The 17,105-nt window shown below is 51.3% G+C and overlaps 1 protein-coding gene across 7 annotated transcripts; it reads left to right on the top strand.

Annotated features, from left to right (window-relative positions):
• The first annotated feature begins 1,681 nt into the window (after positions 1-1,681).
• IL17RE (interleukin 17 receptor E) lies at positions 1,682-17,087 on the top strand. Of its 7 annotated transcripts, XM_009238722.4 has the most exons (17): positions 1,682-3,394; positions 3,595-3,769; positions 4,102-4,117; positions 4,736-4,855; positions 7,057-7,154; positions 7,399-7,558; positions 7,654-7,793; positions 8,918-8,986; positions 9,900-9,966; positions 11,549-11,724; positions 11,811-11,858; positions 11,939-11,984; positions 12,127-12,281; positions 14,642-14,710; positions 15,230-15,281; positions 15,361-15,459; positions 15,928-17,087. In XM_009238722.4, the coding sequence occupies exons 1-17, from the start codon at positions 3,318-3,320 to the stop codon at positions 16,482-16,484; spliced, it is 2,124 nt and encodes a 707-aa protein (XP_009236997.4). In that variant the 5' UTR covers positions 1,682-3,317; the 3' UTR covers positions 16,485-17,087. The 7 variants fall into 7 exon arrangements, with proteins under 7 accessions (XP_009236997.4, XP_054407733.2, XP_054407732.2 ...); XM_063721900.1 differs by having other exon boundaries at positions 1,683-3,769; positions 15,160-15,281; positions 15,928-16,009; XM_009238723.4 differs by lacking the exon at positions 4,736-4,855 and having other exon boundaries at positions 1,684-3,769.
• The last annotated feature ends 18 nt before the right edge of the window (positions 17,088-17,105 follow it).

Genomic DNA, 17,105 nt, shown 5'->3' with positions numbered 1-17,105 from the left:
CCCCCTTTCTTCCTCACCTTTATTCCTTTTACTTTTCCAGCGGGTCCTGGAATGCTGTTTTTCTTCCCTTTCTTCCCTCTTTCCCTCTCTTCTCTCCTCCCATCCTCCTTCCCTCCCTTCCTCTCTTCCTCCCTCCCTTCATCTCTTCCTCCCTCCTTTCCTTCCTCCCTCCCTTCTTTCCTCCCTTCCTCCCTCCCTGCCGCCTTCCCTCCCTCCTTTCTTCCCTCCCTCCCTTCTTTCTTCCCTCCCTCCCTTCTTTCTTTCCTTCCGTCCTTCCTTTTTTTCCTTCCTCTCTTCCTTCTTATCTCCATTTCTTTTCTGCTTCTCCTCCCATACCTTAACCAGAAGCAATTAACCAATATTTTCTCTGTGAGAGATCAGAAGATAAGGGTAAAGAAGAAGGATTGTTTTGGAATAGAACCAAGTTTCTCACTTCATGCCTCCAGCATTAGAAAACTCATTATTGGGCCGGGTGCGGTGGCTCACACCTGTAATCCCAGCACTTTGGGAGGCCGAGGCGGGCAGATCATAAGGTCAGCAGATTGAGACCATCCTGGCTAACACGGTGAAACCCCGTCTCTATGAAAAACGCAAAAAATTAGCCGGGTGAGGTGGCGGGTGCCTGTAGTCCCAGCTGCTCGGGAGGCTGAAGCAGGAGAATGGCGTGAACCTGGGAGGCGGAGCTTGCAGTGAGCCAAGATCGCACCACTGCACTCCAGCCTGGGCCCACTGCACTCCAGCCTGGGCCCACTGCACTCCAGCCTGGGCAACAGATCAAGACTCTGTCTCAAAACAAAAAAAGAAAACTCATTATTGGCCAGACGCAGTGGCTCACACCTGTAATCCCAGCACCTTGGGAAGCTGAGGCAGGATAACTGCTAGAGGCCAGGAGTTTGAGACCAGCTTGAGCACCATAGCCAGAGCCTATATGTAGCCAGGCAAAATGGTGTGTGCCTGTGAAGGGAGGATTCACTTGAGTCCAGGAGGTTGAGGCTGCAGTAAGTGGTGATTGCGCCATTGTCCTCCAGCTTGGTGACACAGTGAGACTCTGTCTCAAAAAAAAAGAAAAGAAAAAAACCTCATTATTTATATAGCTCTAAACCACTGTGAGTTAGGTAGGATTTGAGGGAAGGCTCTCTAACCTATTCTTAGTATGGCCAGACCACCCTTTCCTCCTTTCAGATCTTACTGTTTTGTTTGCAGAGATGGGCTTCAAGGCCAAAAGGCATACTGTGTTAGGGTCTGTGTCAGGCAGACCCTTTTGGGTTCCAAGAGCAGAGGAAGATGAGGCTGTGTGAGGGAAGACCATAGGATGATAGAGAATTGGTACTGGGCACAGTGGCTCATGCCCATAATCCTAGCACTTTGGAAGGTTGAAGCAGGTGGATCACTTGAGGCCAAGAGTTCAAGACCAGCCTGGCCAACGTGGCAAAACCTTGTCTCTACTAAAAATACAAAAATTAGCCGGGCATAGTGGTGCACAGCTGTAATCCCAGCTACTCAGGAGGCTAAGGCACAAGAATCACTTGAACCTAGGAGGCAGAGGTTGCAGTGAGCCAAGAACACACCACTGCACTGCAGCCTGGGCAACAGAGCAAGACTATCTCAAAAAAAAAAAAAAAAAAAAAAAAAAGCCAGGTGCTGTGGTTCATGCCTGTAATCCCAGCACTTTGGGAGGCCAAGCTGGGCTCACATCACCTTAGGTCAGGAGTCCAGGACTAGCCTGGCCAACATGGTGAAACCCCGTCTCTACTAAAAATACAAAAATTAGTCTGGTGTGGTGGCGTGCACCTGTAATCCCAGCTACTCGGGAGGCTGAGGTGGGAGAATCCTTTGAACCTGGGAGATGGAGATTGCAGTGACCTGAGATTGCACTATTTGCACTCCAGCTTGGGTGACAGAGTGAGACTCTGTCTCAAAAAAAAAGAAAAAAAGAAAAGAGAGAATTGAGTTGCGAGGGCCTAGCAAAAGTGGAGCTCCCTGAACTATAGACTTTGACCTTGTCCAAATCATTATCCCTCTGCTTCCTTATCTCTCTGTGAAATGAAAACAATAATTATCACTTACCTGTCTCACAGGTAGGGTTAGGAGGATTAAATATGAAAGTGTTTTGTGAAGTGTGAAACAGATAAACTACATAGATGAAATGTATCATGACATTTATTCAATTACACAGCACATACTTCATAATATCTACTGCTAGGCTTGGAGAAACATAACGAATAAGAGTTTTTATCTTTTCATGAACTGAAAAAGCTAGAGGGTACTTTTAGGATAATGGGTAGAATGCAGCCTTCAGACAACGAACCAAAGACAGGAATAGAATTGGCCAAAAGCAGGCTGTGGTTAGGCCACTGAAAGGTGATCTAGATTGAGTTGCAGGGGGACAATAACAATCTCAAGATGCCTTGGCCGGGCGCGGTGGCTCACGCTTGTAATCCCAGCACTTTGGGAGGCCAAGGTGGGTGGATCACATGGTCAGGAGTTTGAGACCAGCCTGGCCAATATGCTGAAACCCCGTCTCTACTAAAATACAAAAATTAGCCAGGCATGGGGCAGGTGCCTGTACTCCCAGCTACTCAGGAGGCTGAGGCAAGAGAATCACTTGAACCCAGCAGGTGGAGGTTGCAGTGAGCAGAGATTGCGCCACGGCACTCCAGCCTAGGTGATAGAGCGAGACTCGGTCTCAAAACTAAAAAAATAAGATGCCTTGACCTGGTAGGTGTGCCCCAAACTTTCTTTCCAATGTGTATGTTACCAAGGTGAGGGCTGAAGCTGCTCAAATGCTCCATAAAGGGGAGGAAGCTGTGGGATGATGGGGAGGGTTCCCACAAAGATGGAGCCTCGTCAGCCTTTCTCCAGCACCGGAAACCACAGGAAACCAGGTCAGTGCGTGGGGCCCGCTCCCTCCGCTCCAGGGCTCAGCTATGAGCTCTGGGGCTTCCTGAGCAGGCTGTACTGACTAGTGGGTCCTTGAAGCTAGAGGCCCCTTTGGTATGGAGCCCTTTGCCTAGAAGAGCTGGACCTGGCTCATGGGTAGAGAGAACTCGGCTATAGTCCTGAGAGTTAACCAGGTGGGAAGCCAGGGTACATATGGGCTTCATGTGCATCCTAGAGTGCTTTTTTTCTTCCCCACTCTAAATGGTGCCTCAGTCACCTCTGTATCTCCAGCACCCAGTGCTGAGTAGTGCTTAAGAGCTTGGCTAATTCTCTAAGTGAGGGGGTGAAGCACATGTCTGTGGGAGACACAAGTTCCAGAGTGTGCTGATGGGTGGGTGAGATCTGCAGTGTGTTTCAGGAGTAGGAGGGGCTAAAAAATGGGTGCGTCCCCCAACCTGATGCTAGCCCCTTTCCTGTTACTTCTCAGCCACAGCAGGAGCCCCTTGTCTTTCAGGTGGGGGGCAGTAGGGTTTTTGGGGGCATAAGCTTTCCTCAGTCCCTCCACTTGGAGGGGAAGGAATGTGGCCTGGCTGGCTGGTTGGGATCAAGGAGGAGCTTTCGGGCAGGGCGGAGCCAGGGCAGGCTGGGGCGAGGGCTCCTGCTGGTACTGTGTTCTTCGCTGCTGCACAGCAAGGCCCTGCCACCCACCTTCAGGCCATGCAGCCATGTTCCGGGAGCCCTAATTGCACAGAAGCTCATGGGGAGCTCCAGACCTGCAGCCCTGCTCTTGCCTCTCCTCCTCGTAGTCATCGACCTCTCTGATTCTGCTGGGATTGGCTTTCGCCACCTGCCCCACTGGAACACCCGCTGTCCTCTGGCCTCCCACACGGTAAGGTGCCGCTGCCAGATAGGGACACCTGCCTGGCACAGCCATAAATCTCCCCACTCCCCTGCCTGCCCTGTGCTACCTCCGCAGTCCCTGTGCTCTGGTGGCAGCTTTCATGTGTCCTCTACATAGTCTCAAAGGGGTAGCCAAAGTCCTTTGTGCTGGGGGCCTGGACAGGGTGGAGCTGGGAAGATAAGAGCCAGAGGGTATGGGCTATTAGCTGTGGGGCTCAGAATTCGCTGATTTGAAGCAAAGACCCCAGGAATGCTTCTTTTGGGAGTCTCTCCTAATAATAGCTCTCTCCTTTCTTTTCCCTACTGGGCCCTGTGCCTCAGGATGACAGTTTCACTGGTGAGTCGCATTTCCTGCCCCATTGCTCCTCCCCATGCCCACTATTTTTCCAGATGCCTAGGAAGCCCTCCATTCTAATTTTCAGTTCCCAACCCGGGAAGTAGCACAATATCAAGGAAAAAGTTTAGAATCATGACAAGCCTGGATTCACACTGCAGTTCTGCCAGACTCCCGTGTGGCCTCAGACTGTGCACCTAACCCCTCCAACTGACCCTCAGTTTCTGAGGGGTAGTAGCATAGTAGAAATGATTGTACACTAAAGGCAGTGTTGCTTCGATCTGTAGGGAGGATTAGATGAGAGACATGGGTAAATCTCCAGGTGCTCCATATATGTTGGTTCCTCCCCTTAACTGATCCCTCGCTTCTATCAGTAATACAACAATAATCCTTCCTATTTTATGGTATGTTCTACTTCACAAGACATTTTCCCATGCACTACTATTTTGATTTTTGTAACAGACCCGCTTTATGAATGAGGAATCTGATCCTTAGACAGGTCCTGTAACCCCCAAAGTCATACTTCAGGATGTGACAGAGCTTGGCCTCAAATCCAGCTTGTCTGAGGTAGGAGGGACCTTCTTAGACCCTATCATTTGCTTTCCCTTCCATCTTTCCCAGGAAGTTCTGCCCATATCCCTTGCCGCACCTGGTGGGCCCTCTTCTCCACAAAGCCTTGGTGTGTGCGAGTCTGGCACTGTTCCCACTGTTTGTGCCAGCACCTGCTGTCAGGTCGCTCAGGTATGAGAAACAGCCCCTTGGGCCATTCTCAGTGAAGAGAACATTTTGAGGGACCACCTAGGCTGAGCAAGTGGGACTTACTAGAACAGATATTTGTCTTGTTTTAAACTCAACTGGGACTTGGATTATCCTAAAATAGCACGCTATGACTGATACAAATACAATTGTACAATTTTATGAAGGTATTTTTTTCAGCTGAGATTCTTGGAATTAAAAGCTATGGATTTATTGTTATTACCATCTATTTGTAAAGCAGGATCTTCTTTCTTACTCTATATTTTAATTGCTCAGCTCAGTGCCTGGTACATACTAAATGCCCTTACATTGCTTAAGAATTGGCAGTTTCTAGGCCAGGCGCGGTGGCTCACGCCTGTAATCCCAACACTTTGGGAGGCTGAGGCAGGCTGATACCTGAGGTCAGGAGTTCGAGACCAGCCTGGCCAACATGGTGAAACCCCTGTCTCTACTAAAAATACAAAAAATTAGCAGGGTGTGGTGGCAGGCACCTGTAATCCCAGCTGCTCAGGAGGCTGAGGCAGGAGAATCACTTGAACCCAGGAGGTGGAGGTTGCAGTGAGCCGAGAACATGCCATTGCACTCCAGCCTGGGTGACAAGAGCAAAACTCCATCTCCAAAAAAAAAAAAAAAAAAAAGAATTGGCAGTTTCTGGGCCAGGTATGATGGTTCACACCTGTAATCCCAGCACTCTGGGAGGCCGAGGTGGGTGGATCGCTTGAGTCCTGGAGTTTGAGACCAGCCTGGCCAACATGGCCAAACCCTATCTCTACAAAAAAATACAAAAATTAGCTGGATGTGGTGGTGCACACCTGAAGTCCCAGCTACTTGGGTGGCTGAGGTGGGAGGATCACCTGAAAACAGGAGGCGGAGGTTGCAGTGAGTTAAGATAGTGCCACTGCACTCCAGCCTGGATGACAGTGTGAGACCCTGTCTCAAAAAACAAAAAACAAACAAAAAAAAGAATTGGCAGTGTCTAATTTTTCTAATTGTTTGCTGTTAGAAATAATGCTACAGGGCTGGGCACAGTGGCTTATGCCTGTAATCCCAGTACTTTGGGAGGCCGAGGCGGGCAGATCACCTGAGGTCAGGAGTTTGAGACCAGCGTGGCCAACATGGTGAAACACTGTCTCTACTAAAAAGACAAAAATTAGCCAGGTGTGATGGTGCATGCCTGTAATCCCAGCTACTCAGGAGGCTGAAGTGAGAAGATTGCTTAAGCCCAAGAGTTCAAGACTGCAGTGAGCAGTGATTGTGCCACTGCACTCCAGCCTGCATGACAGAGCAAAATCCTGTCAAGAAGGGAAGGAAGGAAGGAAGGAAAGGAAGGAAGGAAAGAAAAGAGAGAGAGGCGGGGGCTGGCGTGGTGGCTCACGCCTGTAATCCCAGCACTTTGGGAGGCTGAGGTGGGCAGATCACGAGATCAGGAGATTGAGACCATCCTGGCTAACATTGTGAAAGCCCGTCTCTACTAAAAGTACAAAAAATTAGCTGGGTGTGGTGGCATGCACCTGTAGTCCCAGCTACTCTGGGGGCTGAAGCAGGAGAATCGCTTGAAGCTGGGAGGCGGAGATTGCAGTGAGCCAAGATCGCGCGGCTGCACTCCAGCCTGGGTGACAGAGCAAGGCTCCGTCTCCAAAAAAATAAAAATTAAAGAATGCTAAAATGAATATCTTTGTATATATAGCTTTTTCTCTGCTTAAGAAATTAATCCTTTCTTGATTGCATCATGATTTTCAACATTAAAGAAGCTTGACATCCTTACTCTCCTTGATTTAAAATGACTATCAGGCCGGGCGTGGTGGCTCACACCTGTAATCCCAGCGCTTTGGGAGGCCAAGGTGGGCAGATCACCTGAGGTCAGGAGTTCGAGACCAGCCTGACCAACACGCAGAAACCCCATCTCCACTAAAAATACAAAATTAGCCAGGCATGGTAGCGCATGCCTGTAATCCCAGCTACTCGGGAGGCTGAGGCAGGAGAATCACTTGAACTCGGGAGACGGAGGCTGCAGTGAGCTGAGATCGCACCATTGCACTCCAGCCTGGGCAACAAAGAGCAAAACTCCGTCTCAAAATAAATAAATAAATAAAATAAAATGACTTACTATCTAACACTGGGCCACATCTCCAGGTAGGGGAGGGGGTAATGAGGACTAGATAGTAAGTATGTCCCCCCCTGCACAGGTCTTCAATGGGGCTTCTTCCATCTCCTGGTGCAGAAATCCAAAAAGTCTTCCACATTCAAGTTCTGTAGGAGACACAAGATGCCAGCACCTGCTCAGGTACTCTCCCTGTCAGTTCCAGCCCTACCTGATGCCCCACAGACCTTTGCTTTCTGGCCTCTCATTTGGTTCTCCAGCCATGTGAGACAGAAAGTGTGGAGATGAAGTATTCTGTCTATTACACAGGTAGGGAGGCCAAAAGAGTTTGAGCAACTTGCCTGCAGTAACTCAGGTTCCAGAGGCAGAAACAGAAGCCAGGTTTCCTGATTTCTGGCCTGAGGCCAACCTTGTTCTCTGCCTTTAGAGGAAGCTGCTGCCTAGTCGTCACCTGTCTGAGAAGAGCCATCACATTTCCATCCCCTCCCCAGACATCTCCCACAAGGGACTTCGCTCTAAAAGGACCCAACCTTCGGATCCAGAGGCATGGGAAAGTCTTCCCAGATTGGACTCACAAAGGCACGGAGGTGGGCACTGGGTATAACAGGAGATGGGTTCAGCTGAGTGGTGGTACTGGTGCTAAGGCCAAGAGACAAGGCCACTGAGTCCTTCCTCTCCCCAGGGCCCGAGTTCTCCTTTGATTTGCTGCCTGAGGCCCGGGCTATTCGGGTGACCATATCTTCAGGCCCTGAGGTCAGCGTGCGTCTTTGTCACCAGTGGGCACTGGAGTGTGAAGAGCTTAGCAGTCCCTATGATGTCCAGGTATGGTGTGTCATCCCCCTGTAAAAAGCCCAATCACACAGTGCTAGCAAAAGAGGCCACCCATTGTACAAATGAGGGAACTGAGGCCCAGAGAGGGATGGTAACTGTCCAAGACCTCCTTACAAGCTGAAGGGTCTATCATTAAGACTTTGGGCGTGGCATGGTGGCTCACACCTGTGGTCCCAGCACTTTGGGAGGCCAAAGCAGGAGGATTGCTTGAAGCCGGGAGTATAAAACCAGCTTGGGCAACATAGTGAAACCCTGCTGCTAAAAAAATAAAATAAAATAAAATAAAATAAAAAATAAAGACTTCTTTGGACTAGACAGAAAAGGCAGAGGGCCTTGTCACCTGGAAGAACAGGAAAGGCAGGCAGAGACCTGGAGCAGCCATGAATGACCATGAATGAGCAGAGAAATTAGTATGGTATTTACCCCCAATGAGAGGATCCTCAGTGTGATTCAGGCATTAAGAAGCCTTTTCTTGAGCTTCAAGTTAGTGACAAGTAAGAAAAAAGAATTGTTAATTAAAAATTTAAAAAGCCTTTTCAGCTCCCCTAAGAGGTTGTACCGCCTGAGAACATAACAAAATGATCACATCTGTCTTGGTACCCTTCCGTCTCCCTCCCTTTGTTCCTACCACTCAGAGAATGATATGTTCCCCATTCTCCCAACCTGGGCCCCAACATCCCACCTCAACCTCCCTTTGTCATGGATGCCATTGTATATAGTTGGTAGCATTTGCAGGGACTGCTGCTGAACCCCTGAGGCCCTCAGCTCATCATTTTTATAACAGTGAGGATACCTCACAAGATCACTGTGATGCTAGCATGGAGTTAATTGATTTAATATTTCTAGCACCCACCACACTCCCTGGCATATAGTAGGGCCTTAATAAAGGAATGTATTCCCTGTCTCCTTCCCCCCAACTCCACCTAGAGCATCTAGAGCTAACGATTAGATTACTAAGCAGACAGCCTTTGAGAGACTTATCAGGAGAAGAGGTATCTCATATTAGAGGAAAAACAGGGTGTGTTGGCCAAGATCCCAGCACTGTCCTGCCCTTGTCTATGTGCCCATGCTCTTTCTCAGGCATCTTTTGTCTTCCTTTGCTGTTTCATCCACAGAAAATTGTGTCTGGGGGCCACACTGTAGAGCTGCCTTATGAATTCCTTCTGCCCTGTCTGTGCATAGAGGTGAGCAAAGGAAAAGATGTGGGCTGTCCATGGCTCTGCTCCTAAGCCCCCAAGGTAGCACAGTTGGTCAAGTATATCTCCAGTAAATTGAGTTTAAAAAGGACTGAGTGTTACTGGCATGTTTAGGAAGACGGGCGCCAGCTTGGCTGTGAGCCACACATGGGGTCAGAGGTGGAAGGGTGCTGCTGAACATTGGACCTTCTTAGGGTGATTCCAACCTCAGCCCCATCCAAACCCAGCTTTCCCTGGCCCAGACCTGGCCTCAGCCCACAGAGCCAGAATAGGCAGCTGTCATCGCTGTGTGTTCTGAGGAGTCAAGGAAGGAGTGTGTTCATGGCCACTGCAGGATTCCATATGCCCCTAAAAGTCTTGTCCCCTCTAGGCCTCTGTGGCAGTCCTCCTTCTCTCTTTACAAGTCTAAGGAACACAGCAGAAAGTTTTCTCTGGACTAGACAGAAAAGGCAAGGGAAATTGTCACCTGGAAGACCTAAGGGAGGATGATAGCAGAGACCTAGAGCCACGAGCAATTGCCAGGGTGGACAGCAGGTGCGCATGTGGGCATTCTAGAGTCAGGAGCCAACACAGAGCACTGGGTGCCTTGGGGATGGCTGAGAGTGGAGGCCAGAGAAGACCAAAGCTAAGGAATGCGACCTCAGGATTTCCTTCTTTCTGGGGATAGTTCTCTTTAGGAGGAAGAGGAGTTAGCCCCTCACTTGCTTATCCCTCTCCTATGCTCTGGAGTTCCTCCCCACCCTTGCCCCTACCCCACATTGCCCCCTCCTGCTCAGTCAGTGCCTGGCCAGCTCAGGCAGCTTGCGTCACAGTAAGGTAAAGCCAGAATGAGTTTTAGGTCTGAGTGAGATTGGAAAAGCCATTCCTCTGACCCTCCCCACCTGTTCCTTTGTCCCCCTAGGCATCCTACCTGCAAGAGGACACTGTGAGGCGCAAAAAATGTCCCTTCCAGAGCTGGCCAGAAGCCTGTGAGTGCTGTTGACATGCACCCTTGTGCACACACATCCCCTTTCTCTTTCTGTCTCCTACACACACGTACACACACACACACACACACACACACACTGCACTTCACACGTGTGCTGGGGGAAGCCCCCAGAAGGCATGCAGGTACTTTCCCTGGAGTCAGTGGGGGAAAAGGGCTGCCAGGTCTACCAGTCAGCTTGCCAATAGATCAGAGAGTGCTGAGCACCGCAGCACTGTGAGAAGTTTAGAAATATGAGGCCTAGGAGATGGTGTCCTAAGAGGATGGGCCAGAAGACCCAGTTCCCATCCCAGCTCTGCCAATTGTTCTTCTCTGAGCCTCACTTTCCTCATCTGTAAAATCTCAATACCTGCTCTGCCTTCAAAGTGTTTGTGAAGCCTAAGTTCAATATTACATATGAAAGTGGCTGGTGATGTCTGAAGTGCTGTATGCATGTTGTTGTTCTCAAGGAGAGACAGGACACTCAGACAAAAGTGACTCACATAAAGCAGCCTGCAGAACTTACACGGCAGGGTTATGGTTAAGGACAAGGCTGTAGGGCAAGAAATCGGGAAAGGGAGAAGCCCAAGAAGGGCCATTATAAGCAGAGAAGGCCTCTTAGAGGAAGTGGCACCTGAGCTGGGGTCAGAAAAAAGGCAGGATTTAGAAAGGAGAGATAGGAGGGGAAGACATTCCTGGTTCTGAGAGAACCCTAAGCAGATTTCGAGTTTGGGGAGAAGCAAGGACCTGGCCAGAATGGAGGCCTGGGAAGGAGAGGAGAGAGACCCCTGGATAGAAAGATAATGAGGCCAGGTGCAATGGCTCACGCCTGTAATTCCAGCACTTTGGGAGGCTAAGTAGGCAGATCACCTGAGGTCAGGAGTTTGAGACCAGCCTGGCCAACATGGTGAAACTCTGTCTGTACTAAAAATACAAAAAGTTGGCTGGGCATGGTGGTGCGTGCCTGTAGTCCCAGCTACTCAGGGGATCAAGACAGGAGAATCACTTGAGCTCAGGAGGCAGAGGTTGCAGTGAGCCGAAATCGCACCACTGCACTCCAGCCTGGGTGACAGAGTGCAACTCCGTCGCAAAAAAAAAACAAAAAACAGAAAGGTAATGAGAGGGGGCTGGGCGTGGTGGCTCACACTTGTAATCCCAGCACTTTGGGAGGCCAAGGTGGGTGGGTCACAAGGTCAGGAGTTCGCGAGGTCAGGAGACCAGCCTGGCCAACATGGTGAAAACCCATCTCTACTAAAAATACAAAAATTAGCTGGGCTTGGTGGCACACACCTGTAATCCCAGCTACTGAGGCATGAGAATCTCTTGAACCCAGGACGCAGAGGTTGCAGTGAGCCGAGATCGCACCACTGCACTCCAGCCTGGGCGACAGAGTGAGATTCTGTCTCAAAAAAGAAAAGGAAAAGAAAGATAATGAAAGGGATGCTCATTGATTTAGTACCTGTTCAGGCCAGGAATAGTGCTGGTTACTTTTACAAACTTTATCTCCAGCTACCCCCAGGATGTGGGTGGCAAGGTGGGGTTGAAGCAGGGCTGACTTTCACCCACTGACCCTGCCACCTGCCCAGATGGCTCGGACTTCTGGAAGTCAGTGCACTTCACTGACTACAGCCAGCACACTCAGATGGTCATGGCCCTGACACTCCGCTGCCCACTGAAGCTGGAAGCTGCCCTCTGCCAGAGGCATGACTGGCATACCCTTTGCAAAGACCTCCCGAATGCCACGGCTCGAGAGTCAGATGGAGTGAGGACAGGTTCCCCCAGGACCTGGGTGGGCAGGGCTGGGGCCCAGGAATTTTCTCCCTGACGAACTCTCCTCTCCTCCCACAGTGGTATGTTTTGGAGCAGGTGGACCTGCACCCCCAGCTCTGCTTCAAGGTACAACCATGGGTAAGAAAAGATGTGGCGTAGTGGGTATTGCCTGGAGCTTGTTAACCTGCCATTCCTGTATTTCTCAGTTCTCTTTTGGAAACAGCAGCCATGTTGAATGCCCCCACCAGACTGGTGAGCCAATAAGTGACCTCTGCTGGGACCCCCTGCCCCATTTCATCCTCACCCAACTGTGACCAAGCTAAACCCCAGCCCAGCCTTGAATTCATCACCTGAAGCCCAACTCCTATCAACACCCCCACCCCGCCCCAAACAGGGTCTCTGACATCCTGGAATGTGAGCATGGATACTCAAGCCCAGCAGCTGATTCTTCACTTCTCCTCAAGAATGCATGCCACCTTCAGTGCTGCCTGGAGCCACCCAGGCTTGGGGCAGGACACTTTGGTGCCCCCCGTGTACACTGTCAGCCAGGTATGGCCTTGCCCCCACTAGGTCCTATTGCTCAGAGCACAGCCCTCAATTTCCTTGTGACCTCATTGAGATAGACCCTGGGAAGGTAGGAACAAACAAATCCCTGACTTTTACCATCTGGTTTACTTTATTTACGTGATCACTCTCCGTTCAGCTAACTTGCTGACAGTAGGTTCCTCAAGGGAGCATTTTCTTTTTTTTCTTTTTTCTTTTTTTTTTTTTTTTTTGAGACAGAGTCTCGCTGTGTCACCCAGGCTGGAGTGCAGTGGCAAGATCTCAGCTCACTGCAAGCTAAGGGAGTATTTTCTAATCCTTTCAGTTTCTGAATTTACAGGAATAACAGAGGCAAGGGACTGGCCCTCCCACATTCAGGTGTTCTCTAGCCCAAGGGTCCCAATCCATGAGCCGCAGACCAGTAACTGTCTGTGGCTTGTGAGAAATGAGGCCACACAGCAGGAGGTAAGTGGAGGGTGAGCAAGCATTACTGCCTGAGCTCTGCCTCCTGTCAGACCAGTGGCTGCATTAGATTCTTATAGGAGCGCAAACCCTATTGTGAACTGTGCATGCGAGGGATCTAGGTTGTGAGCTACTTATGAGAATCTAATGCCTGATGATCTGAGGTGGTTTCATCCTGAAACCATTCCCCCCAACCCCAACCCCTTCAACCTCTGTGTAAAAATTTTCTTCCATGAAACCAGTCCCTGGTGCCAAAAATGTCGGGGACCACTGCTCTAGCCTAACAGAACAACATTTTATATTGATGCCTTCCCTTGAACCCAGCTGTTCACTACCACTACTCTCCAGCCTCCATGAGGCCCCTGTGCAGAAGTTATCTATCCTAGGAGGCAGAGCCCACGCAGCTGACAGGCTCTGCACAGTCCTGTAAACTATTGACAAATTTCACCTGTTACGTGAGGAGGAGCACTTTATCAGACTATCTTCCATGTATCTGATAGAAAAACCACAGTCAAATACACCCTCAATACCACAGCACCACGCTGACTAAGCATGACTAGCTCTTTCAAACAGTTATTTCTTAAATGCTCACTTGCAGCTTATACGTTTGTTTTGCATTGTATGAGTGCTCCTAAGCAGACAGGTGATAGCAACACAGTATGAAAGACCAAGTCATGCTTAAGATGGCCACTTGCAGTGTCTCACGCTTGTAGTCCCAGCTGAGGCGGGAGAACTGTGTGAGCTCAGGAGTCCGAGGCTGCAATGAGCTATGATCATGCCACTGCACTCCAGCCTGGGTGACAGCATGAGACTCTGACTCTAAAAAAAAAATGTTTTTAATTAAAATTCTGTCCAATTTAGTATGCATTGTGCCCACCCTGTAGCAGGCTCTGGGAGATACAAGAAAAGTATATAACACAGTTAAGGAGTTCATAGACTAATAATAGCTATTACCAATAAATGAATGTACATTGCAGTTTATTTAAAAAGATATTCATGTGCATATACCCATTTGATGCTCTCAATAACCCAGTAAAATAAAGATTATTATCCCCTATATAAAAATGAAGAAAGTAGGCCAGGCGCAGTGGCTCATGCCTGTAATTCCAGCATTTTGGGAGGCTGAGGAGGGCAGATCACCTGAGGTCAGGAGTTTGAGACCAGCCTCACCAACATGGCAAAACCCGTCTCTACTAAAAATACAAAAATTAGCTGGGCATGGTGGCGTGCACCTGTAATCTTAGCTACTCGGGAGGCTGAGGCAGGAGAATAGCTTGAACCCAGGAGGTGGAGGTTGCAGTGAGCCAAGATTGCACCAGTGCACTCCAGCCTGCACAACAGAGCAAGACTCTGTCTCAAAAAAAAATAAATAAATAAAATAAAATAAATGAACATAAAAACATTAAAATAAAAATGAGGAAAGTGAGCCTTAGGAAAGAGAGGTAACCTGCCTCCATGCAAGGACCACACAGCTAGGGACTACAAAGGCAACAGGTAAGCCTGAACCCAGGTCTCCTGACCCTAAAACTTACATTCTTTTCAATGATATGTTGTGATACCTCTTCAGCTGTGCAGGAGAGTAAAGTGAGACAGCCTTCCTGGTTTGTGAGCTGCTAGAGGACAGAGACAATGTCCACACCCGCCTTCTTTCCTCAGGGCTTGGCACAGAGGACACACTCAGTCTGTCTGTTGACAAATACCTGACTGCAGCAGGAGCTGAGCTCTGGGAAAGATCAGTGGGAGCCAGAGTGGCTGGGGAAGCCTTCTCGTCAGAGGTGGCACTTGGCCTAAGCCTCATAGGATTGGGGGTGTGGTGGGGAGGAACAGCAGGGGCAAAGACTCAAGGCCAGACAGGGCCAGATTCACCTCCCTGGGGACAGCCTTTCTGCTCTTTGTTTCTACAGGCCCGGGGCTCAAGCTCAGTGACACTAGACCTCATCATTCCCTTCCTGAGGCCAGGGTGCTGTGTCCTGGTAAGGAAACCTACCCTCACTCTACATACAGAGCCTTGGCATCTGCTCCCCTAGTGGCACCCACCCATGGAAAATCCATTCTACAAAAATGTTTGGTTTGGCCAGCACAGTGTTTTAAACTGAAATTGCTTACCACCATTTACATATATAAACAAAGCTGGATTTCTGGCCTCTGTTGAAAAATCAGAAAAACCTAGTGCCGTGTGTCCACATTCTGGCATGGTGACAATGGCCTGGAGCTCAGTGCCATCTGATTGTTTCAGTCAGGGCCTGTGCTCTCCAGGTCCTCACAGCAGCCCTGGTCAACTTTGAGTTTACTTTTCGACTTTGGCCCCTGCCACACTTGAGTTTGCCACCATTGACCTGTTCTGTGCCAGGTTAGCAGCTGGAGCAGACACAAACCCACCTGGGAAGAATTCCCTAGCCAGTGGGGACTCCCCTCTCCCCAGCTCCATGCTTCACTCAGCTCCCCGGGAGAAGGTGCCTGGCTCATAGGGGTGGGGGGCTCTGTGCCCTCAGGTGTGGCGGTCAGATGTCCAGTTTGCCTGGAAGCACCTCTTGTGTCCGGATGGTGAGTTCTTGGGGAGGGGGAGGTAAGAGGGAGGCTGGGCACTGAGGAACTGGGCTTGGCCTCATCCTGCTTGACTCAGTCTCTTACAGACACCTGGGGCTCTTGATCCTGGCACTGCTGGCCCTCCTCACCCTACTGGGTGTTGTTCTGGCCCTCACCTGCCGGCGCTCGCAGTCAGGTAAGCTCACCTGGGGGTAACCTGGGAAGTCAGACCTGCCCAGCTCCGAGACTAGCTGCCCCCTCACCCTCCCCTGTCTGAGCTCTCGGCACTGCACCCAATCTCTGTTACCCAGGCAGGGAGCCTCAGGCCCCCAAGTGAGCAGGAATGGTTAAGGCAAGGCAAAGGGCCCTCTGAGCAGATTGTCACTGTACTGAGTCTCTGTACAAAAGACTAGTGGGGCAGAAATCCAGCCTGCGCTGTACTCGCCCAGCCTGGAGCCCTGACCCTCTCTTCAGAAGGGGTGCCTTTATCTAATTAGCCCATAGGCACCCTATAGGCTAGGGCTGTTTTCGGTACTAACCCCCAGAGCAAATAAGAGGCGGGGGCGGAGAGGCGAGCACCCTACGGTAACCCGAGAGGCTGGGGAGGAGAGGGCTGAGCAGTCCCTCAGCCGCCCCGCCTTCATCTGTTGCTTCCCGCCACCAGGCCCGGGCCCAGCGCGGCCAGTGCTCCTCCTGCACGCGGCGGACTCGGAGGCGCAGCGGCGCCTGGTGGGAGCGCTGGCTGAACTGCTACGGGCAGCGCTGGGCGGCGGGCGCGACGTGATAGTGGACCTGTGGGAGGGGAGGCACGTGGCGCGCGTGGGCCCGCTGCCGTGGCTCTGGGCGGCGCGGGCGCGCGTAGCACGGGAGCAGGGCACGGTGCTGCTGCTGTGGAGCGGCGCCGACCTTCGCCCGGCCAGCGGCCCCGACCCCCGCGCCGCGCCCCTGCTCGCACTGCTCCACGCTGCCCCGCGCCCGCTGCTGCTGCTCGCTTACTTCAGTCGCCTCTGCGCCAAGGGCGACATCCCCCCGCCGCTGCGCGCCCTGCCGCGCTACCGCCTGCTGCGCGACCTGCCGCGCCTGCTGCGGGCGCTGGACGCGCGGCCTTCCGCAGAGGCCACCAGCTGGGGCCGCCTTGGAGCGCGGCAGCGCAGGCAGAGCCGCCTAGAGCTGTGCAGCCGGCTCGAACGAGAGGCCGCCCGACTTGCAGACCTAGGTTGAGCAGAGCTCCACCGCAGTCCCGGGTGTCTGCGGCCGCAACGCAACGGACACTGGCTGGAACCCCGGAATGAGCCTTCGACTCTGAAATCCTTGGGGTGCCTCTAGGACGACTGGCCGAAAAGCCTTATTCCCTGCCTCACAGGCCGGAAGTCCCAGCCCAGTCCCCGCGCGCGTCCCTTTTCCTCCTCATACTTTCCCTTGACTGAGAGCTCCTCTAACGCCTGTTCTGGTGGGGGAGGGCGGTCTTCCCGCTTCCTCTTCAGAACTCCAGAAAGAGCAGTGTGCTTATGCTTCAGTCCAGGCTGGAGAGGTTTGGGCCGGGGTAGGGAGGCAGGAGCCATGTCAGTTCTGAAGGAGGGTGAGGGGGTGGGGGTGTGGGGGGGTGTGGGGGGCGGCTGAGAGAAAACCTCCTTGGGGGCCAGGGATTTCCTTTCCCACACTGAGGCTCTGCCCAGAGGGAGAGAGGACTCTGGACCTAGGAAAAGAGGCTTTTGGTTCTGGGTGGTCAGGACAATGGGGGTTGGGGGTGGGGTGGGTGGGTGCTGGCGATGGGGACCAAGATCCGGAAAGATGAATAAAGACAAACATGACAAACTAAGAAAACACAGTGTGCTTCTCTGG

Source organism: Pongo abelii, chromosome 2 (assembly GCF_028885655.2).
Source record: "Pongo abelii isolate AG06213 chromosome 2, NHGRI_mPonAbe1-v2.0_pri, whole genome shotgun sequence".
NCBI classification, from domain to species: Eukaryota; Metazoa; Chordata; class Mammalia; order Primates; family Hominidae; genus Pongo; species Pongo abelii.
Note: the sequence above shows the minus strand (reverse complement) of the source record. Positions and strands in the feature narration are given on the sequence as shown.